The 22,877-nt window shown below is 53.0% G+C and overlaps 1 protein-coding gene across 1 annotated transcript in view; it reads left to right on the top strand.

Moving 5' to 3' along the window:
- Positions 1 to 816: 816 nt before the first annotated feature.
- The window catches only part of tmprss6 (transmembrane serine protease 6), a 97,133-nt gene continuing 75,072 nt past the window's right edge, over positions 817 to 22,877 (top strand). The window contains exons 1-2 of the mRNA XM_085969620.1: positions 817 to 1,128; positions 11,188 to 11,302. Coding sequence (XP_085825746.1) covers positions 1,042 to 1,128; positions 11,188 to 11,302 — 202 coding nt within the window. The 5' untranslated portion in view covers positions 817 to 1,041. The remainder of the gene's footprint in view (positions 1,129 to 11,187; positions 11,303 to 22,877) is intronic.

The following is a 22,877-nucleotide window of genomic DNA, read 5'->3' as shown; positions in this document are numbered from 1 at the left end:
TGGGGAGAGAGCGGGAATATGGTATTGAGATAGAGGATCAGCCATGATCATATTGAATGGTAGAGCAGGCTCGAAGGGCCGAATAACCGACTTCTGCTCCTATTTTTCTATGTTTCTACTTCGAAACGTATTGAAACAGTACAAAAGGTGTCAGCTGTGGCTCAGTTGGCAGCACTCTTGCCTCGGGGTCAGAAGGTCATGGGTTCAAGTCCCACTCCAGACACTTGAGCACAAAATCTAGGCTGACACTCCATTGCAGTACTGAGGGAGCGCTGCACTGTCGGCGGTGCTGCTTTTCGGTTGAGACGTCAAACCGAAACTCTCTCTGATGGTCATAAAAGATCTCATGGTACTATTTCGAAGAAAAGCAGGGGAATTCTTCCCCCCGCAGTTGTCCTTGCCAGTACAATCTGGTCATTATCTCATTGCTGTTTGTGGGAGCTTGCTGTGCACAAATTGGCTGCTACGTTACAACAGTGACAGCACTTCAAAAAATACTTAATTGGCTGTAAAGAGCTTTAGGGACGGCCAGCGGTCATGAAAGGCGCTATATGAATGTAAACCTTTCATTCTCTTCAGGGGAGGAGGATGCGGGGCGGAGAATTTTTCTGATGCTCAAAAAGGAGATAAGAGATTAAAATCCCAGTCACAGTCATTTCCAGCCTCTGCTTTCAGCACTTGGCATCCCAGGGGCGATAGGACCCAGCGGAAACCAAGCAGTGCAGCTGTTTATCCCGTCGTTAGTTTGGGACCCAGGTGTGCACTTATTTTTTATCAATAAGGACATTTTCGCTCGCTCTGCACCGAGCGAGGAATCCTCTGCGTCGCAATCCAGGCAAGCGGACAGAGACGCTGGCCAAAAAACGGCCAGTGACCTAACTTTACAGCATCGATCTCTGCTGGACCCTGGTTGCACAATAGATGAGGGTTTTTTTTTGTAGTTGCACCGAAAGTTCTGTCAACTGAAACCCGCACCGTGGATTCCTAGCGGGACAGAACGCAGCCGGGGGGCATAGCCAAGGGTGCATCCGAGGAACGATCATGAGCGTCCAAGAACCGTGCAGTTTCATCACGCCTCCATCGGGCTCCGTGAACACAGGCGCCGACTGGGACCCCAACGCCGAAATTGTAAGTCTGAATACCGATTCTGGTCAAGTACCTTCCTGAAAGGGTGCTCCATCACCCGTGCGTTTATCTCACCGTCGCTTCCAGTTTTCACCGAGCTGCCGGTCTCCGACGTTTAATGCGATTCAGACTTAGGTGTTGTTGAATGCTTCGAGCAGGTCCCGTGGCTCAGTGGGCAGCCCTCTCTCACCTCTGGGTCAAAAGGGCGTGGGTTCAAGCCCCTCCACTCGAGACTCGAGCACAAAAAATCTAGGCTGACGCTCCAGTGCGGTGCTGAGGGAGTGCTGCACTGTCGGAGGAGCCGTCTTTTGGATGAGACATTAAATCGAGGCCTCGTCTGCTCTCTCAGGTGGACGTAAAAGATCGCACACGCACTATTCAAAGAAGAACAGGGGAGTTATCCCCGGTGTCCTGGGCCAATATTTATCCCTCAATCAACATCACTAAAACAGATTATCTGGTCATTATCACATTGCTGCTTGTGGGCCGCACCGTCGGAGGTGCCGTCTTTCGGATGAGACGTTAAACCGAGGCCCCGTCTGCCCTCTCAGGTGGCTGTTAAAGATCCTGCGGCACTATTTCAAGGAAGAGCAGGGGGAGTTCTCCCCGGTGTCCTGGGGCCAATATTTATCCCTCAATCAACATCACAAAAACAGATTATCTGGTCATTATCACATTTGCTGTTTGCGGGAGCTTGCTGTGCGCAAATTGGCTGCCGCGTTTCCCACATTACAACAGTGACTCCACTTCGAAAAAGAAGTACCTCACTGGCTGTAAAGTGCTTTGGGACGTGCTGAGGTCCCTGTTCAAGCACAGAGTCTGCTATCTGACTCATTTTAAGCAAGACTGCATTCATTCTGGTTTTAAAACGTGACTTCTTTTCACTCTTCAACATTACACCGCTGTGTCTAAGTGGGCTCCTGATCCTTTTCCACACTTTTCCCCAGGGTTTGAATGCTCTGGTGCATTTGCCTGCAATTGCAGTTTAAATGCGGGAATGTTTTGAGAATCGACAGATTGTACATCATTTTCTTTTTCCCCCCAAAGACTGCGGAGAAAGGACACGTCCGCCTTTCGCGAGTCTCTGTGCCGAGCTCGCAGTTTCTTCCCTCGGAATGTGATCCTTGCTGCTCCACCCCACCAGGTGCAGCCTCGACTCTGCACCTGCCCGCAGAGCTAGCAACGTAATCATTGCACCCCTTGAGCCTCCGGGATCAATTTACCCGCTCCCTCCAGCATCCTGGGGCCTTCACTAGGCCCAGAATGGAGCCCCTGGTGGGCAGCATAGAATCTCTGGGTCCAGGGCCTTGGTGAGACCACACCTGTGTGCAGTTCTGGTCACCTTACCTTAGAAAGGATATACTTGCCATAGAGGGAGTGCAGCGTAGGTTCACCAGAATGATTCCTGGGATGGCAGGACTGTCGTATGAGGAGAGATTGGGTCGACTAGGCCTGTATTCACTCGAGTTTAGAAGAATGAGAGGGCATCTCATTGAAATGTATAAAATTCTGACAGGGCTAGACAGACTGGATGCAGGGAGGATGCTGGGGGGGGGTCTAGAATGAGGGGTTTCACAGTCTCAGGATACGGGGTCGGGCATTTAGGACTGAGATGAGGAGAAATTTCTTCACTCAGAGGGTGGTGAACCTGTGGAATTCTCTACCACAGAAGGCTGTGGAGGCCAAGTCACTGAATATATTTAAGAAGGAGATAGATAGATTTCTAGACACAAAAGGCATCAAGGGATATGAGGAGAGAGCGGGAATATGGTATTGAGATAGAGGATCAGCCATGATCGCATTGAATGGTGGAGCAGGCTCGAAGGGCCGAATGGCCGACTCCTGCTCCTATTTTTCTATGTTGGATTGTGACAGTAAAACGAGGAACTGTAGTGTCAAGGTAACGATAGCAAATTCAGGGCTGATGGCGGGTTTTTTTAACATAAAGAGTGATCGACACCCCAAAATGGGTTTGCTTGATCTCCCGGGTTGCCAACACTCCAGGATTGCCCTGATGTCTCCAGGAATGAAAGGCTAATCCCCAGTAAACTGCTGCGAGCAACGCCCAATAAAAGAGTTTTTTTTTGGTTGCGGGGGGCGGTTTCTTGCATTTTCTTTCAACGCTTTTGTTTATTAGCTTTAAAAATGATGGGAGGGGAAAAAAAGGCTGTTTGGCCGGGCGAGGCGACTGGACATGTGGTCAAACCTCCAGGAATACCTCCAGCCACAGTTGGCAACCCTGTTAGAGCAGTGCAGCCGAAAACCTTGGGATCATTTACCAAGCAGTGCAGTTGGGATAAGAACATAAGAAATAGGAGCAGGAGTCGGCCATTCGGCCCCTCAAGCCTGCTGCGCCATTCAATGAGATCATAGCTGATCTTCTACCTCGACTCCACCTTCCCGCCCGATCCCCATATCCTTCGATTCCCCTAGAGTCCAAAAATCTATCGCCACTGGTGTTTCACTGATAATCTCAACAAAATCCAATGCCTGTCCTGGCAACTTACATGTAAATGCCTTTCTAAAGATGAGCTATTAACATACAGCTAATGCGGGCAAAGTGTGTGAGATTTCCTCCGCCCCCCCCCCCCACACTCTCAGATCATGCTTTCACATTTCCAGAGTTAATATTATTAAAATTAAAAAGGCTAATGAAATATTGGCCTTCATCTCAAGGAGGCTGGTATACAAAAAGGGGGGTAGTTATGCTACAGTTGTATAAAGCTCTGGTTAGATCACGGCTGAAGTAACTGCGTTCAGTTCAGGGGACCATACCTCAGGAAGGATATACTGGCCTTGGAAGGTGGGCAGCGTAGATTCACCAGACTGATACCGGGGCTAAAAGGGTTCAATTATGAGGGGCAGGTTGCACAGACTAGGCCTGTATTCGCTTGAGTATCGAAGATTAAGGGGTGATCAAATCGAGGTGTTTAAGATGATTGAAGGATTTGAGAGGGTGGATAGAGAGAAACGATTTCCTCTGGTGGGGGGAGTCCAGAACAAGGGACCTAAAATTAGAGCCAGGCCGTTCAGGGGTGATGTCAGAAAACACTTCTTCACACAGAGGGTAGTGGAAATCTGGAACTCGCTCCCCCAAAAAGCTGTTGAGGCTGGGGGTCAATTGAAAATTTCAAAACTGAAATTGTTAGGCAAGGGTATTAAGGGTTACGGAAACATGGCGGGTGGACTGAGTTAAGATACAGATCAGTCACATTCTAATTGAATGGCAGAACAGGATCGAGGGGCGGAGGGGGGATAGGCACGGAGGGTTAGAGCTAGAGTGGGCGGAGGGTTAGAGCGGGGGTGGGGCGGAGGGTTAGCGCGGGAGTGGGGCGGAGGGATTGAGCAGGAGTGGGGCGGAGGGACTGAGCGGGAGTGGGCGGAGGGACTGAGCGGGAGTGGGGCGGAGGGACTGAGTGGGAGTGGGCGGAGGGACTGAGCGGGAGTGGGGCGGAGGGTTAGAGTGGGAGTGGGGCGGAGGGATTGAGCAGGAGTGGGGCGGAGGGACTGAGCGGGAGTGGGCGGAGGGACTGAGCGGGAGTGGGCGGAGGGACCGAGCGGGAGTGGGGGGGAGGGATTGAGCGGGAGTGGGCGGAGGGACTGAGCGGGAGTGGGGGAAAGGGACTGAGCGGGAGTGGGCGGAGGGACTGAGCGGGAGTGGGGGGGAGGGATTGAGCGATGGTGGGGCGGAGGGACTGAGCAGGAGTGGGGCGGAGGGACTGAGCGGGAGTGGGGCGGAGGGACTGAGCGGGAGTGGGCGGAGGGACCGAGCGGGAGTGGGGGGGAGGGATTGAGCGGGAGTGGAGCGGAGGGACTGAGCGGGAGTGGAGCGGAGGGACTGAGCGGGAGTGGGGGGGAGGGATTGAGCGGGAGTGGGGCGGAGGGACTGAGCGGGAGTGGGGCGGAGGGACTGAGCGGGAGTGGGCGGAGGGACCGAGCGGGAGTGGGGGGGAGGGACTGAGCGGGAGTGGGGCGGAGGGATTGAGCGGGAGTGGGGCGGAGGGACTGAGCGGGAGTGGGGCGGAGGGACTGAGCGGGAGTGGGGCGGAGGGACTGAGCGGGAGTGGGGCGGAGGGACTGAGCGGGAGTGGGGCAGAGGAACTGAGCGGGAGTGGGGCGGAGGGACTGAGCGGGAGTGGGGCGGAGGGACTGAGCGGGAGTGGGGCGGAGGGACTGAGCGGGAGTGGGGGGGAGGGATTGAGCGGGAGTGGGGCGGAGGGACTGAGCGGGAGTGGGGCGGAGGGACTGAGCGGGAGTGGGGCGGAGGGTTAGAGCAGGAGTGGGGCGGAGGGACTGAGCGGGAGTGGGGCGGAGGGACTGAGCGGGAGTGGGCGGAGGGACTGAGCGGGAGTGGGGCGGAGGGACTGAGCGGGAGTGGGCGGAGTGACTGAGCGGGAGTGGGGGAGAGGGACTGAGCGGGAGTGGGGCGGAGGGACTGAGTGGGAGTGGGGCGGAGGGACTGAGCGGGAATGGGCGGAGGGACTGAGCGGGAGTGGGCGGGGCGACTGAGCGGGAGTGGGGGAGAGGGACTGAGCGGGAGTGGGGCGGAGGGACTGAGCGGGAGTGGGGCGGAGGGTTAGAGCAGGAGTGGGGCGGAGGGACTGAGCGGGAGTGGGGCGGAGGGACTGAGCGGGAGTGGGCGGAGGGACTGAGCGGGAGTGGGGCGGAGGGACTGAGCGGGAGTGGGCGGAGGGACTGAGCGGGAGTGGGGCGGAGGGACTGAGCGGGAGTGGGCGGAGCGACTGAGCGGGAGTGGGCGGAGGGTCTGAGCGGGAGTGGGCGGAGGGACCGAGCGGGAGTGGGGGGGAGGGATTGAGCGGGAGTGGAGCGGAGGGACTGAGCGGGAGTGGGGGGGAGGGATTGAGCGGGAGTGGGGCGGAGGGACTGAGCGGGAGTGGAGCGGAGGGACTGAGCGGGAGTGGGGCGGAGGGACTGAGCGGGAGTGGGGCGGAGGGACTGAGCGGGAGTGGGGCGGAGGGACTGAGCGGGAGTGGGGCAGAGGAACTGAGCGGGAGTGGGGCGGAGGGACTGAGCGGGAGTGGGGCGGAGGGACTGAGCGGGAGTGGGCGGAGGGACTGAGCGGGAGTGGGGCGGAGGGACTGAGCGGGAGTGGGGCGGAGGGATTGAGCGGGAGTGGGGCGGAGGGACTGAGCGGGAGTGGGGCAGAGGGACTGAGCGGGAGTGGGGCGGAGGGACTGAGCGGGAGTGGGGGGGAGGGATTGAGCGGGAGTGGGGCGGAGGGACTGAGCGGGAGTGGGGCGGAGGGACTGAGCGGGAGTGGGGCGGAGGGTTAGAGCAGGAGTGGGGCGGAGGGACTGAGCGGGAGTGGGGCGGAGGGACTGAGCGGGAGTGGGCGGAGGGACTGAGCGGGAGTGGGGCGGAGGGACTGAGCGGGAGTGGGCGGAGCGACTGAGCGGGAGTGGGGGAGAGGGACTGAGCGGGAGTGGGGCGGAGGGACTGAGTGGGAGTGGGGCGGAGGGACTGAGCGGGAATGGGCGGAGGGACTGAGCGGGAGTGGGCGGAGCGACTGAGCGGGAGTGGGGGAGAGGGACTGAGCGGGAGTGGGCGGAGGGGCTGAGCGGGAGTGGGACGGAGGGACTGAGCGGGAGTGGGCGGAGGGACTGAGCGGGAGTGGGGGGGAGGGACTGAGCAGGAGTGGGGCGGAGGGACTGAGCAGGAGTGGGGAGGAGGGGCCGAGTGTCTCCGATGTTGATTGCCAGTCACAGGCACAGACAAGCAAACCCTGCAGTCATATCACCCAACTGACCACCCGCAGGGATATCTGTAAATCGAAAGAACAGACACTCGGCAAATCTATCGACAGGAGGATGTTCACCCCGGCTGTAAATTATTACTCAAACATTGTATTGATGGGCCACGAACGGCAGGCTCACATTTAAGGTCAGTCCTTTCAGAGCAGGAACGTGTGGTTATGAACAAGGGTCATGTGAAGAGAAACACCAGCACAGACTGAATAGACCGAGTGCTCTGATCCTGCACTGTAACACATGAATCTATAAAGAAAGACTTGCATTTCTATAGCGCCTTTTCACGACCTCAGGACGTCCCAAAGCGCTTTACAGCCAATGAAGTATTTTTGAAGTGTAGTCACTGTTGTAATGTAGGGAACGCAGCAGCCAATTTGCGCACAGCAAGCTCCCACAAACAGCAATGAGACAGTGACCAGATAATCTGTTTTTTAGTGGCATTGTTTGAGATTTAAATATTGGCCAGGACACTGGAGAACCCCCCCCCACCCCGCCCGCTACTCTTCTTCAAGATAAAGCCATGGGATCTTTTATCTCCACCTGAGAGAACAGACGGGGCCTCGGTTTAACATCTCATCTGAAGAACTGTCTCGCCGACAGTGCAGCACTCCCTCAGTACTGCCCCTCCGACAGTGCAGCACTCCCTCAGTACTGCCCCTCCGACAGTGCAGCGCTCCCTCAGTACTGACCCTCCTACAGTGCAGCGCTCCCTCAGTACCGCCCCTCCGACAGTGCAGCACTCCCTCAGTACTGCCCCTCCGACAGTGCAGCGCTCCCTCAGTACTGACCCTCCTACAGTGCAGCGCTCCCTCAGCACTGCCCCTCCGACAGTGCGGTACTCCCTTAGTACTGCCCCTCCGACAGTGCAGCGCTCCCTCAGCACTACCCCTCTGACAGTGCGGCACTCCATTAGTCCTGCCCCTCCGCCAGTGCAGCGCTCCCTCAGTACCGCCCCTCCGACAGTGCGGCACTCCCTCAGCACTGCTCCTCCGACAGTGCGGCACTCCCTCAGTACTGCCCCTCCGACAGTGCAGCACTCCCTCAGTACTGCCTCTCCGACAGTGCAGCGCTCCCTCAGTACTGCCCCTCCGACAGTGCGGCGCTCCCTCAGCACTGCTCCTCCGACAGTGTGGCACTCCCTCAGTACTGCCCCTCCGACAGTGCGGCACTCCCTCAGTACTGCCCCTCCGACAGTGCGGCACTCCCTCAGCACTGCCTCTCCAACAGTGCGGCACTCCATTAGTACTGCCCCTCCGACAGTGCGGCGCTCCCTCAGTACTGCCCCTCCGACAGTGCGGCACTCCCTTAGTACTGCCCCTCCGACAGTGCGGCGCTCCCTCAGCACTGCCCCTCCGACAGTGCGGCGCTCCCTCGGTACTGACCCTCCGACAGTGCAGCGCTCCCTCAGTAGTGCCTCTCCCACAGTGCGGCGCTCCCTCAGTACTGCCCCTCCGACAGTGCAGCACTCCCTCAGCACTGACCCCCTCCGACAGTGCGGCACTCCCTCAGTACCGCCCCTCCGACAGTGCGGCGCTCCCTCAGTACTGCCCCTCCGACAGTGCTGCACTCCCTCAGTACCGCCCCTCCGACAGTGCGGCGCTCCCTCAGCACTGCCCCTCCGACAGTGCGGCGCTCCCTCAGTACTGCCCCTCCAACAGTGCAGCACTCCCTCAGTACTGCCCCTCCGACAGTGCAGCACTCCCTCAGTACTGACCCCCTCCGACAGTGTGGCACTCCCTCAGTACCGCCCCTCCGACAGTGCGGCGCTCCCTCAGTACCGCCCCTCCGACAGTGCGGCACTCCCTCAGTACCGCCCCTCCGACAGTGCAGCGCTCCCTCAGTACCGCCCCTCCGACAGTGCGGCGCTCCCTCAGTACCGCCCCTCCGACAGTGCGGCGCTCCCTCAGTACCGCCCCTCCGACAGTGCGGCGCTCCCTCAGTACCGTCCCTCCGACAGTGCGGCGCTCCCTCAGTACCGCCCCTCCGACAGTGCGGCGCTCCCTCAGTACCGTCCCTCCGACAGTGCGGCGCTCCCTCAGTACCGTCCCTCCGACAGTGCGGCGCTCCCTCAGTACCGCCCCTCCGACAGTGCGGCGCTCCCTCAGTACCGTCCCTCCGACAGTGCGGCACTCCCTCAGTACCGTCCCTCCGACAGTGCGGCGCTCCCTCAGTACCGCCCCTCCGACAGTGCGGCGCTCCCTCAGTACCGTCCCTCCGACAGTGCAGCGCTCCCTCAGTACCGCCCCTCCGACAGTGCGGCGCTCCCTCAGTACCGTCCCTCCGACAGTGCGGCGCTCCCTCAGCACTGCACTGGGAGTGTCAGCCTGGATATTTGTGCTCAAGTCTCTGGAGGGGGACTTGAACTCACGACCTTCTGACTCAGAGGCGAGAGAGTGCCACCCTGTCTTCTACACAATAGTGCCATGGGATTCTCGCCTCGGCATGCGGGGAGTGTGCCGGCAACGGGCAGGAAGCCTGACCCCAGGAGGTTCACCAGTGTCGGCGCTCAGCGGGGTGGCCGAGATCCCAAAACCCTTGAAAAGAAAGAGAGGAAAGCAGGGAAAGAGAATGCAAGAGAGAATAGGTTAGTGCCACACAGCTGCCCCCGTGACCCATGTGCCAGCTTGCCACTCCTTGCCATGTTTGCGATTGTGGTAGAGGGAAATGGCCTCAGGAACATGGCTAGTGGCTGAAAATGGCCCCTCGGACTCGGTCTGACGCCATCGGCTTTCAGTGCGTCATCGCGGCCAGTTGAGAGCTGTGATTCACCCCCTGCCGGGATAGCACACATCTTCTTGCCATTCGGCAGGTGTTCGGTTGGACGGTATTCCTGGAGGTTCCCACCATCCCACTCCTGCCATTGGTCGGCCGACATGTCTACCCTCACGGTGCACCACCTTCCCAGCCCAATTGGAAACAAGAACCACTTGTATTTATATTTTTTTATTATTCGTTCACGGGATGTGGGCGTCGCTGGCAAGGCCGGCATTTATTGCCCATCCCTAATTGCCCTTGAGAAGGTGGTGGTGAGCCCCCTTCTTGAACCGCTGCAGTCCGTGTGGTGAAGGTGCTCCCACAGTGCTGTTAGGGAGGGAGTTCCAGGATTTTGACCCATCGACGATGAAGGATCGGCCGATATATTTCCAAGTCAGGATGGTGTGTGACTTGGAGGGGAACTTGGAGGTGGTGGTGTTCCCATGCGCCTGCTGCCCCTGTCCTTATAGGTGGAAGAGGTCGCGGGTTTGGGAGGTGCTGTTGAAGAAGCCTTGGCGAGTTGCTGCAGTGCATCTTGTAGATGGTACACCCTGCAGCCACGGTACGCCGGTGGTGGAGGGAGTGAATGTTTAAGGTGGTGGATGGTGCCTAATATAACGTGGTAAAACGTCCCACGGCGCTTGAAAGGAAAGCGAACAGACTCTTTGTTACTCAATTGGATGCTTCTTGTTTTTCAAACAGCCTTTTTTCCCCATCTCCAAAATGTTATAACAAATGAAAGCATGTAAAGAAAATGTTAAAAAAAAAGTACACCATTTTGTTTGTCGCCCTATCTATGATTCTTCTCCCGGGTTGTTGCTTGCAGCAGCGTTCTGGAGATTAATCTTCAATTCCTGGAGACTCTAAACTCTAAGTTCCCTCTAAACTCCAGCACAGTGCTGAGGGGGTGCCGCACTGTTGGAGGTGCCGTCTTTCGGATGAGACGTTAAACCAAGGTCCCGTCTGCTCGCTCAGGTGGACGTAAAAGATCCCATGACACTATTTCGAAGAAGAGCAGGGGGAGTTAGCCCCGGTGTCCTGGCCAATATTTATCCCTCAACCAACATAACAAAAACAGATCATCTGGTCATCATCACGTTGCTGTTTGTGGGAGCTTGCTGTGCGCAAATTGGCTGCGGCGATTCCCACATTACAACAGTGACTACACTTCAAAAAGTACTTCATTGGCTGTAAAGCGCTTTGAGACATCCGGTGGTCATGAAAGGCGGTATAGAAATGCAAGTCTTATTTATTTATAAGCTGCGTGGTCGCGCAGCTCTCTGCTGGTCCCGCGTAACCCGGGACCGGCTTTTTCAATGTTAGATTTCGCACGGAGAATGGGCCGCGCATTCCCTTAAAGGGGGCCACGCGCCCAAAACAAAATTGGGGGGGCAACATTGTTCCAGGGCAATCCTGGAGAGTTGGCGACCCCTAATCCTGGCTGTGAGGCGAGCTCGACGGAACAAAATAAATAAAAATATTGCGGTGACGATGATGGTTTCTTTTTTCTCCCTCCACCCACCCCCCCCCTCACCCCCAGGTGGCAATACCTGCAAAACTTCCAGGCAATGGTAAGAAGATGAGAGTGATTGCTTCTCTTCTGCTAGGCGCTACAATCCTGACCATAGTCGGGATTCTTCTCTGGTACTTCCTAGGTAAGTGATCTACCTGCTCCTGACAGCAAAAATCCGCCTCCCGTGCGTCAACAAGAGCTGATTGCCATCGAATGTCTTCAAAATTGTCATGAGGTAGACTCCCTTCCTGTTCAGTGAATAACTTATTAGTAACGTGCTGTGAAATATTAGTTATTTTTTCTACTCCCTTTCCCTCCCCCAAAGTTTTCCCTCTCTCTCTCCCCCAAAGGCGGTGACACACACTGGGATATACTGATGCTAGATCAATTGTTAATTTTAAATCTGAGATTGATAGATTTTTGTTAACCAGAGGTATTGAGGGATATGGGCCAAAGGCGGGTGTATGGAGTTAGGTCCCAGATCAGCCATGATCTCATTGAATGGTGGAACAGGCTCAAGGGGCTAAATGGCCTCCTCCTGTTCCTATATACGCACACTGGGATATACCGTAATCTTCAGCTCATCCAAATCTCTGCTGCCCGTATCCTAACTCACACTAAGTCCCGTTCACCCATCACCCCTGTGCTCACTGACCTACATTGGCTCCCGGTCCGGCAATGTCTCGAATTTAAAACTCTGGTCCTCGTGTTCAATAACCTCCATGACCTCACCCCCTCCCTATCTCAGTAACCTCCTCCAGCCATGCAACCCTCCGCGATCTCTGCGCTCCTCCAATTCTGGCCTCTTGCGCATCCCCGATTTTCATCGCCCCACCATTGGCCACCGTGCCTTCAGGTGCCGATGCCCTAAACTCTGGGATTCCCTCCCTAAACCTCTCCGCCTCTCTACCTCCTCCTTTAAGATGCTCTTTGACCAAGCTTTTGGTCACGTGTCCTAATATCTCTTTATTTGGCTCAGTGTCAAATCCTGTCTGATAATCGCTCCTGTGAAGCGCCTTGAACGTTTTGCTATGTTAAAGGTGCTATATAAATGCAGGTTGCTGTTGTTGCTGTTAAAGTTGAGCAGCGAGAGCTTTGTTTCACATCTAACATATACTAGGCACCTGGGGGCGCTGAGTATTGTCCATTCCCAATCACTGACACCTTCATCCCACCTTGATAAAGTGTCACACTTATTCAAAATGACCGTGGGCCCAGACCTTGCTGGAGACTTACGCCATTGCAAAGACGTGTCTACGTCATGAGGCCATTTTTATGGCGCCAAAGTCCCAAGAAATTGTGGCACAATTATTATCTGCACTGCGCCATAATTTCCTGGGAGTTTTGCACCGTTTCGCTGAAACAGGAAACAGCTAATAGCTCCGTGCTCCCCCAGTTCAAGTCAATGGTGATCGTGAATTTACTGAACGAACGCTAGACTGATCATTCCTGCCACTTGGACCATGAGAGAACGGCACTGGTGGGCCACTGGGTAGCGATATGAGCTAATGAATTTACCACGCTTTACATTAACAATCAAAGCATGGTAAAGGTGGTAAAAGTAATTAGAATATATAAAGCAACAGCAACATAGAAAAATAGGAGCAGGAGTAGGCCATTCGGCACTTTGAGCCTGCTCCGCCATTCAATATGATCATGGCTGATCCTCTATCTCAATGCCATATTCCCGCTCTCGTCCCATATCCCTTGATGCCTTTTGTGTCTAGAAATCTATCTATCTCCTTCTTAAATATATTCAGTGACTTGGCCTCCACAGCATTCTGTGGTAGAGAATTCCACAGGTTCACCACCCTCTGAGTGAAGAAATGTCTCCTCATCTTAGTCCTAAATGTCCGACCCCATATCCTGAGATTGTGACCCCTCGTTCTAGAACCCCCAGCCAGGGGAAACATCCTCCCTGCATCCAGTCTGTCTAGCTGTAGTCACAGAATCACAGAAACCCCACAGTGCAGATAGAGGCCATTTCGGCCCATCGAGCCTGCACCGAAGTGTATGTACCTTTAAGGGGAGAACTACTTTTTACAGCTCCTGTATATAAACCCTGAGTAGGGATCTGTACAGTAGTTTTAGAGTAACCCTCATCCAGTAAACACCTGTTGATTGTTCCCTGCAGTCTCTTGTCTCATTATTGAAGGAAACACATCAAGATACACGGATCTAACATTGGCGACGAGAAGATTCAAACCTACCTGCAACTCTGCATCACCTCCCAGGGATTCGCTCCTGGAGAACAGTGAAAGAAGAAGGCCGAGTCCAGAAGCACGGGCGTCGACCATCCAGCGGAGATTTGAGCATCGCAGGGGAGGCTGTTGAGAGCTGGGCTTGGTTCTCCAGTCACGGTGGTCCAGCGAAATGGGCTGCCAACAGGTACGGTGCAGACCCTTCCCGGACAGCGGCGGCTAGAGCCGACCGACGGCACAGAAAAGGCCGAGCAGCGTCGACGGGAGAAGAGAGAGGGTAGAGCGCACAGGGCGCAGCCGGTGTTCAGGACCGAGCGGCGTCGACGGGAGAAGAGAGAGGGTAGAGCGCACAGAGCGCAGCCGGTGTTCAAGGGCCGAGCAGCGGCAACGAGAGAGAGAGGCGCACAGGAAAACGCGCAGAGCGCAGCCAGTGTGCAAGGGCCGAGCCGCAGCGAAGAAGAAGGGAGAGCGCGGGAGACGCCATTTTGAGCCGCAGCGGAGAAGAAGGGAGCGCGGGAGACGCCATTTTGAGCCGCAGCGGAGAAGGGAGAGCGCGGGAGACGCCATTTTGAGCCGCAGCGGAGAAGAAGGGAGAGCGTGGGAGACGCCATTTTGAGCCAGTCTAACCACACCCAAAAGTGCCGAAGAGTGGCAGTATCACAGCGTTCGACAATGAAGTCGAAGATTGGACGACATATGTCGAACGCATTGAAGTATACTGCAAGGCGAATGAAGTGCCAGATGACAAGAAAGCACTGGTATTGTTGAATTCAATGGGTGCAAAAACGTATGGCTTACTGCGAAACCTAGTAACCCCAGAGAAACCAGTGGAAAAGAATTTTGAAAACATAGTGTCAATCCTACAGGACCACTTAAACCCCACACTGCTGCTGACAGCAGAAAGATTTAAGTTTCACAAAAGGAACCAGCATAAAGATGAAAGTAATGCTGAGTATTTAACGGAACTGCGCAAGCTATCGAAACACTGCCAGTTTGTACGGGACTAGCAGATACTTTAAGGGACAAGTTCGTGTGTGGGCTTCAAAGTGAAGGAACCCAGAAACGGCTTCTATCAGAAAAGGATCTTACGCTGGACAAGGCTTTCAGCATGGCAGTATCACACGAAGCAGCAGCATGGGGCGCGGCAGAGATACAACGGAGACCGCAAGAATATGGCACAAATGAAATGTCATCCGAACAGTGAAGTGCTATCGCTGCGGCAGAGCAACACACGACCATAAGGATTGCTGGTTCAAGGACCAAGTGTGCAGACAGTGTGGAAAAGTAGGACACATAGCAAGAGTCTGCAGGTCGGAAAAGAAAACCAGCAGCAAGAAATCTCCACAAGAGAAGTACAAGAAGGTACATAAAGTGACGGAGAGTAGTTCAGACGAACAGAAAAGTGATACAGACTCCGGAAGCAAGGAGCTGGGTTGTCTGAAACTACATAATGTGATCAAAATGGAGGATCACCAAACTATCTGGTTCACGCTCAAGATAGCCGGAGACCAAGTGAAAATGGAATTGGACACAGGATCAGCCCTAACAGTCATAAACCGAAGGGACTACAAGCGGCTATTCTCACATATACCCTTGAGAGATACAGAGGTCGTCTTGAAGACGTACACGGCGCAAAAGGTCTACCCCAAAGGAAAAATAAGGGTGAACGTTATATATAACGGCAAGGAAACACCAAAAATGGACCTATATGTATTGCCAGAGGGAGGACCACCACTACTAGGACGTGAATGGATCCGGAAGATACAGCTAGATTGGCATTCCATACAAGCACTGACTGTAGATGCCAAAAAGGATGACGACGTCACACCTGGACGACTGTCAAAAATGCTAACTGACGCACAAGGAGTGTTCCAGGAGGAACTCAGAACACTAAAAGGCATAACAGCGATGATCAAAATAGAGGAAAACGCAAGCCCAAAGTTTTTTAAGGCCAGACCAGTGCCTTATGCGATCCGCCCAGCCGTCGAAGCAGAGCTGGAAGGTTTGGAACGTTCAGGAGTAGTGTCCAAAGTGGACTGGAGCGAGTGGGCTACACCCATCGTTCCTGTAATGAAGAGGTCGTTGAGTAATACGCCTGGGGAACCAAAGAAGGTTCGCATCTGTGGGGACTTTAAGGTGACAGTGAACCCAGTCCTTCACACGGTACAATATCCGCTTCCGTGGATTGAAGATATTTTCGCCTATCTGGAGGGAAACGCTTCACTAAGATTGATCTGGCCCAGGCGTACCTGCAAATGGAGGTAGAAGAAGCCTCGAAACAGTACCTCACGATCAACACTCATAAAGGTCTCTACCAATACAACCGGCTGGTGTTCGGGGTAGCATCAGCTCCGGCTATTTGGCAAAGGGCAATGGATCAAGTCCTGCAAGGGATTCCAGGGACCCAGTGTTATTTGGATGACATCCTGGTCACGGGCGAAAATGACAGTGATCACCTCGCCAACCTGGAGCAGGTGCTCACTAGATTGAAGGAATATGGGCTCCGAGCTAATCGCCACAAATGCGAGTTTTTCCAGAAGCAGATCTCGTATTGTGGCCACGTTATTGATGAAGAAGGGTTACATAAGTCCCCTGAAAAGATTGAGGCAGTAGTCAAGGCTCCAGCACCGGAAAATGTGTCACAACTGAGGTCGTTCCTCGGGCTGGTGAACTACTACCATAAGTTCTTGCCAAATTTGTCTACCGTACTACACCCACTGAACACCCTACTGCAAACGGGGGTACCATGGAAGTGGAATGACGAATGTAAACGAGCTTTCCAGAAGAGCAAAGAATTGATCACGTCAAAAGAGGTGTTGGCTCATTTCAACCCAGCACTACCAATTCGGTTGCCGTGTGATGCATCACCCTATGGCATTGGAGCGGTGCTGTCACACAAATTCCCGGACGGCTCAGAGAGGCCAATAGCCTTTGCGTCACGATCACTAACCTCAGCCGAGCGTAACTACGCCCAGATTGACAGGGAGGCCCTCAGCCTAGTGCGGGGAGTGAAAAAGTTCAACCACTATCTGCACAGGCAGAAGTTCACCTTGCTGACTGACCACCAACCACTTGTCTCCATCTTTAATCCAAAGAAGGGCGTTCCGGTGATGACTGCGCAACGGCTACAAAGATGGTCCCTTTTTCTAGGGGCGAACCAATATGAAATCGAGTATAAGGGCACGAAACAGCATGGAAACGCTGATGGGCTATCACGCCTGCCACTGCTTACTGCGGAGGAAGCACCAGCAGTGGACCCTGTCGAAATATTTCATTCAACTATAATTGAACGCTTGCCTGTAACTAACGCTGATATAGAGTAGGAGACCCGAAATGACCCGACACTGTCTCGGGTATATGACTTGACAGTGAAGGGATGGCCAACACATGGCGACTCACTGTTGCCAGCATTCTCATCCAGAAGAGAACAGCTGTCAGTATGCCAGGGGACCTTGATGTGTGGATCCCGAGTGGTAATTCCACCCAAGTTAAGGGAGAGAGTGCTCAATGAGCTTCATGAAGGCCATCTGGGAGGGGTGAAAATGAAAAGCCTTGCTAGGGCTTATGTGTGGTGGCCGGGGATCGATCAGCAAATCGAGGACCTGACAAAGAGCTGCTCAGGATGCCAGAAGGTCCAAAATGCACCACCACATGCCCCTCTACACCCATGGGAGTGGCCCTCATCTCCATGGCAACGGGTGCATATTGATTTTGCTGGTCCATTCATGGACTCAATGTTTTTAATAGCCGTGGATGCGCACTCGAAATGGCCTGAGGTGATCAAAATGTCCTCCACCACCACGAAGAAAACTATTGCAGTCCTATGGACCATATTTGCCAGGAACGGCTTGTCAGAGCAGATTTGCTCTGATAACGGTCCACAGTTTGTGTCCGAGGAGTTTCGAAGATTTATGAAAAGGAATGGGGTAAAGCATTACACATCCGCCCCGTATCATCCAGCCACAAATGGATTGGCTGAGAGGTTCGTACAAACCTTTAAGAAAGCAGTAAGGGCCATGTGCGATGACGACATTCCACTGCAGCATAAGGTGGACAATTTCCTGTTGGCCTACAGAAATGCGACACATGCAGTCACCAACCAGACCCCGGCCATGATGTTCTTTAACCGAAGGTTGAGATCTCATATGGATTTGCTCAGACCAAATGTACGAAGAGATGTTGAGAATAAGCAATTCCAGCACATCAATGAGAAGCCGACAAGGAGCTTCAATGTAGGGCAACCAGTCTTGGCCCGCGACTACCGAACAGAGAAATGGCAACCAGGAACGATATGCACACGGCAGGGGCCACTAATGTACACAGTGGATGTTGGGGAGAACATTGTGAGACGCCATGTTGACCAGATCCTAGAGTCACAGGAACGAGTCAACCCCATGTCTCGCCCATACGTACCTGGTGATGAACCCGACATACCGGTAGCATCTACCCCAGAAACAGTAGCATCGGAAGCTGATGAACCAACCGACGACAGGGGGCCAGAATCGCCCCCGCACCAAGAGCAAGACACTCAGGAAAGGCGCTATCCAGAAAGGATCAGGAAGCCTCCCCAAAGACTGAATTTATAAATAGGCTATTTTCAGTTAATGTTGCATGTTAAAAGTGTTAATTGTAATTAGCTGATATTTAATTGTTAAATGAATGTTATGGTACTGTTAATCTAAAAGGGGAGGAATTGTAGTGTATGTACCTTTCAGGGGAGAACTACTTTTTACAGCTCCTGTATACTGTAGTACCGGCAGTGACCACACCTGTATATAAACCCTGAATAGGGATCTGTACAGTTAGTTTAGAGTAACCCTCATCCAGTAAACACCTGTTGATTGTTCCCTGCAGTCTCTTGTCTCATTATTGAAGGAAACACATCAAGATACACGGATCTAACACTAGCCCTGTCAGAATTTTATACGTTTCAATGAGATCCTCTCTCATTCTTCTAAACTCTAGTGAATACAGGCCTAGTCGACCCAATCTCTCCTTATACGACAGTCCGGCCGTCCCAGGAACCAGTCTGGTGAACCTTCGCTGCACTCCCTCTATGGCAAGTGTATCCTTTCTTAGGTAAGGAGACCAAAACTGCACACAGTACTCCAGGTGTGGTCTCACCAAGGCCCTGTAAAACTGTTGCTCCTGTACTCAAATCCTCATGCAATGAAGGCCAACATTTGCCTTCCTAACTGCTTGCTGCACCTGCATGTTTGCTTTCAGTGACTGGTGTACAAGGACACCCAGGTCCCTTTGTACATCAACATTTCCCAATCTATCACCATTTAAATAATACTTTGCCTTTCTGTTTTTCCTACTGAAGTGGATAACTTCACATTTATCCACGGTATACTGCATCTACCATGTATTTGCCCACTCATTCAACTTGTCTAAATTGCCTTGAAGCCTCTTTGCATCCTCCTCACAACTCACAATCCCACCTAGTGTTCAGCAAACTTGGAAATATTACATTTGGTTCCCTCATCCAAAATATTGAGTGTCTCACTTAAGTGGAGATCAATCTGAGCAACAGGGAGTACAGATAGGGTAGATAGAGAGAAACTATTTCCGCTGGTTGGGGATTCTAGGACTAGGGGGCAGAGTCTAAACATTAGAGCCAGGCCTTTCAGGAGTGAAATTAGGAAACACTTCTACACACAAAGGGTGATAGAAGTTTGGAACTCTCTTCTGCAAACGGCAACTAATGCTGGGTCAATTGTTAATTTTAAATCAGAGATTGATAGCTTTCTGTTAACCAAAGGTATTAAGGGATATGGGCCAAAGGCGGGTATATGGAGTTAGATCACAGATCAACCATGATCTCACTGAATGGCGGAGCAGGGTCGAGGGGCTGAATGGCCTACTCCTGCTCCTAGGTTCCTTTGAGGCTTTTGTACAGATAGGACTCCCTGTGGTGCAGAGATAGCCATCCTGTTCTTATGTTCCTGGACAGTGAGTGTTGGCAGGCTATTCAACCACGAAGAGCATCACAGACAAGCTTGATCCCATGGCACTATTTTGAAGAAGAGCAGGGGAGTCCTGACCAATCTTTCAACATCACTACAACAGATTATCCGGTCATTATCACATTGCTGTTTGTGGGAGCTTTCTGTGTGCAAATTGGTTTCCTACATTACAAGTGACTACACTTCAAAAAGTACTTCATTGGCTGAGGTCGGGAATGGCGCTAGAGAAATGCAAGTCTTTCTTTCTTTTTCTCCTTAGAGCAGAGAAGGCTAAGAGGTGATTTGATATTTGATCGAGGTGTTTAAAATCATGAAGTGTTTAGATCTAAGTAAATAAAGAGAAACTGTTTCCAATGGCTGAAGGGTCGAGAACCAGAGGGCACAGATTTAAGGTGATTGGCAAAAGAACCAGAGACAACTTGAGGAAAAACTTTCTTACGCAACGGAGGGGTTAGGATTTGGAATGCGCTGCCTGATAGGGTGGTGGATATGGATTCAACAGCAGCCTTCAAAAGGGAATTGGATAAATACTTGAAGGAGAAAAAATTGCCTGGATATGGGGAAAGAGCGAGGGGAGTGGGACTGACTGGATTGCTCTTCGAAAGAGCCGGCGCAGATTCAATGGGCCGAATGGCCTCCCTCTGTGATGTACTATTCTATGATTCTATGCCAGTGTGAGGGCCAGATCCATCAGCCCACCGCGACACATGGTGCGTGGACATACCGCCTTGCAAGTTTTATTTTCAGTTACGATCAGTAAATATTTTCACACTAGCTCACAACATACCGTAAGCATCTCCGGCATTTACGTGTGTCACTTGTTTTTGACACCAGTGCACTTTGCTTTTGTTTGTCAGACCTTTAGGGTAGACAACCGTGGAATAAACAACCAATGGGTATCCCTCTGGGGTTGTGGCGTGCAGGTGTGTGAGTCCCTGAGCTTGACTTACGCTCTGCTAAAGTAAAGCAAAAGGCCCATTCACAGCTACGTCGCCGTGGTAACCAATGAGCACACAAGCCTTTGCAACCGCTCCGCACCAAAATAACACAAAGCAGCTTGTTGTGATTACTTCCAGCCACTCTCGTGTCGCCTGTCCCACATGTTTTTTTTTTTTAATCGCTTATGGGATCTGGGCATCGCTGGCAAGGCCAGCCTTTATTCCCCATCTCTAATTGCCCCTTGAGAAGGTGGTGGTGAGCCGCCTTCTTGAACCACTGCAGTCCGTGTGGTGAAGGTAATCCCACAGTGCTGTTAGGGAGGGAGTTCCAGGATTTTGACCCAGCGATGATGAAGGATCGGCCGATATACTTCTAAGTCAGGATGGTGTGTGACTTGGAGGGGAACTTGCAGGTGGTGGTGTTCCCATGTGCCTGCTGCCCTTGTCCTTCTAGGTGGAAGAGGTCGTGGGTTTGGGAGGTGCTGCCGAAGAAGCCTTGGCGAGTTGCTGCAGTGCATCTTGTAGATGGTACACACTGCAGCCACGGTGCACCGGTGGTGGAGGGAGTGAATGTTTAAGGTGGTGGATGGGGTGCCAATCTAGCGGGCTGCTTTGTCCTGGATGGTGTCGAGCTTCTTGAGTGTTGTTGGAGCTGCACTCATCCAGGCAAGTGGAGAGTATTCCATCACACCCCTGACTTGTGCCTTGTAGATGGTGGAAAGTCTTTGGGGAGTCAGAAGGTGAGACACTCGCCGCAGAATACCCAGCCTTTGACCTGTTCTTGTTGCCTATGAGACGGGGTGAGTCCACAGGTGAGCAGACAGCAAAGCCACACGTGGTCGCCAACACTCCAGGGTTGTCCAGGGGGCACCAGGGCTGAAAGGTCAATCTCCAAGTAATTGCTGCCAGCAACACCATAAGGGCACTTAGGGTGTCCTTGAAGCGTTTCCTCTGCCCACCTGGGGCTCTCGTGCCGTGCCGGAGCTCCGAGTAGAGCGCTTGTTTTGGGAGTCTCGTATAGGGCATGCGGGCAATGTGACCCATCCATCGGAGCTGATTGAGCGTGGTCAAAGCTTCGATGCTGAGGATGTTGGCCTGAGCGAGAACACTGACGTTGGTGCGCCTATCCTGCCAATGGATTTGCAGGATCTTGCGGAGGCAGCATTGGTGGTACCTCTCCAGTGCTTTGAAGTGCCTGCTCTACATGGTCCATGTCTCTGAGGCATACATCAAAGCCTCCTTGAAAAAGTGCAACATCCCCACCGACACCTGGGAATCCCTGGCCCAAGGCCGCACAAAGTGGAGGAGAAGCATCCGGGAAGGTGCCGAGCACCTCGAGTCTCTTCGCCGGGAGCAAGCGGAAGCCAAGCGCAAGCAGCGGAAGGAGCGCACGTCAACCCAAGCACCCCACCCACCCGCCCCTTCAACCACCGTCTGCCCCACCTGTGACAGAGACTGTAGGTCCCACATTGGACTCATCAGTCACCTGAGAACTCATTTTTAGTGTGGGAGCAAGTCATCCTCAGTTCCGAGGGACTGCCTAAGAAGGGAAGGGCACTTAAAAAAAGATTGTGTGTGTTTCTTCTTCATTTAATTTGAACACTTTTGTTTATTAGCTATCAAAATATTGGAAAGTGAACAGATGTTACCCGATTGGATTAACTTTACTGTTGGTCAAACAGCCTTTCTTTTCCCCATTTCCAATATGTTTTTAACTAATAAGTTTAAGGGTTCAAAGAAAATGAGACAAACAGATGTTGCCGTTTAATGCCTCGATGATTTTCCTCTTGGCCGTTGCGGGCAGCGGTTTCCTGGAGATTAATCTTTAATTCCTGGAGATGCCAAGCCAATCCCGGAAGATCGGCTACCCGAATGCCAGCTGATACTGGCGGGAGTGTGCACGGCCCACGATCAGCCCAGTCCCCAAAAAAAGGGCATCGGGGCTCCCATGGATGTCATAACGACCCTGATTTAAATATTCCAACAAGTCGCTACTGCCCCCGATTCCACCCTAAATTGGCTGACTGTCAGGAATTGAATCACTGCATGAGTGATTCCATCATTAGCAATAACAAATTCAGCCAGCCCATTAAATTTGTTTTGGCGAGTCTGTTTCACAGATGAGCCAAGAATGTAATTTCAACCGAGTCTCAGTCCCTCGTTCCACTTGAGAAATCTGTCTGATCGCAAGCACACAAACGGGGAAAAAAATAAATTTTGTAAGGATTTGGGCATTGAGTTAGTTAGGGCTAGTGTGTCAGCCGTGGCTCAGTGGGTAGCCCTCTCGCCTCTGGGTCAGAAGGTTGTGTGTTCATAGTCTCACTCCAGAGACTTAAGCACAACAAATCTAGGCTGACGCTCCCAGTGCAGTACTGAGGGAGTGCCGCACTGTCGGAGGTGCCGTCTTTCGGATGAGACGTTAAACCGAGGCCCCGTCTGCTCTCTCAGGCGGACGTAAAAGATCCCATGTCACTATTTCAAAGAAGAGCAGGGGAGTTATTCCCAGTGTTCTGGCCAATATTTATCCCTCAATCAGCATCACTAAAAAAACGGATTATCTGGTCATTATCACATTGCTGTTTGTGGGAGCTTGCTGTGCTTAAACTGGC

The sequence above is a fragment of the Somniosus microcephalus genome, chromosome 28 (assembly GCF_052327205.1).
Source record: "Somniosus microcephalus isolate GS21.2 chromosome 28, FLI_Smic_1.0, whole genome shotgun sequence".
NCBI lineage: Eukaryota > Metazoa > Chordata > Chondrichthyes > Squaliformes > Somniosidae > Somniosus > Somniosus microcephalus.
This window is presented reverse-complemented; position numbering and strand designations above follow the sequence as displayed.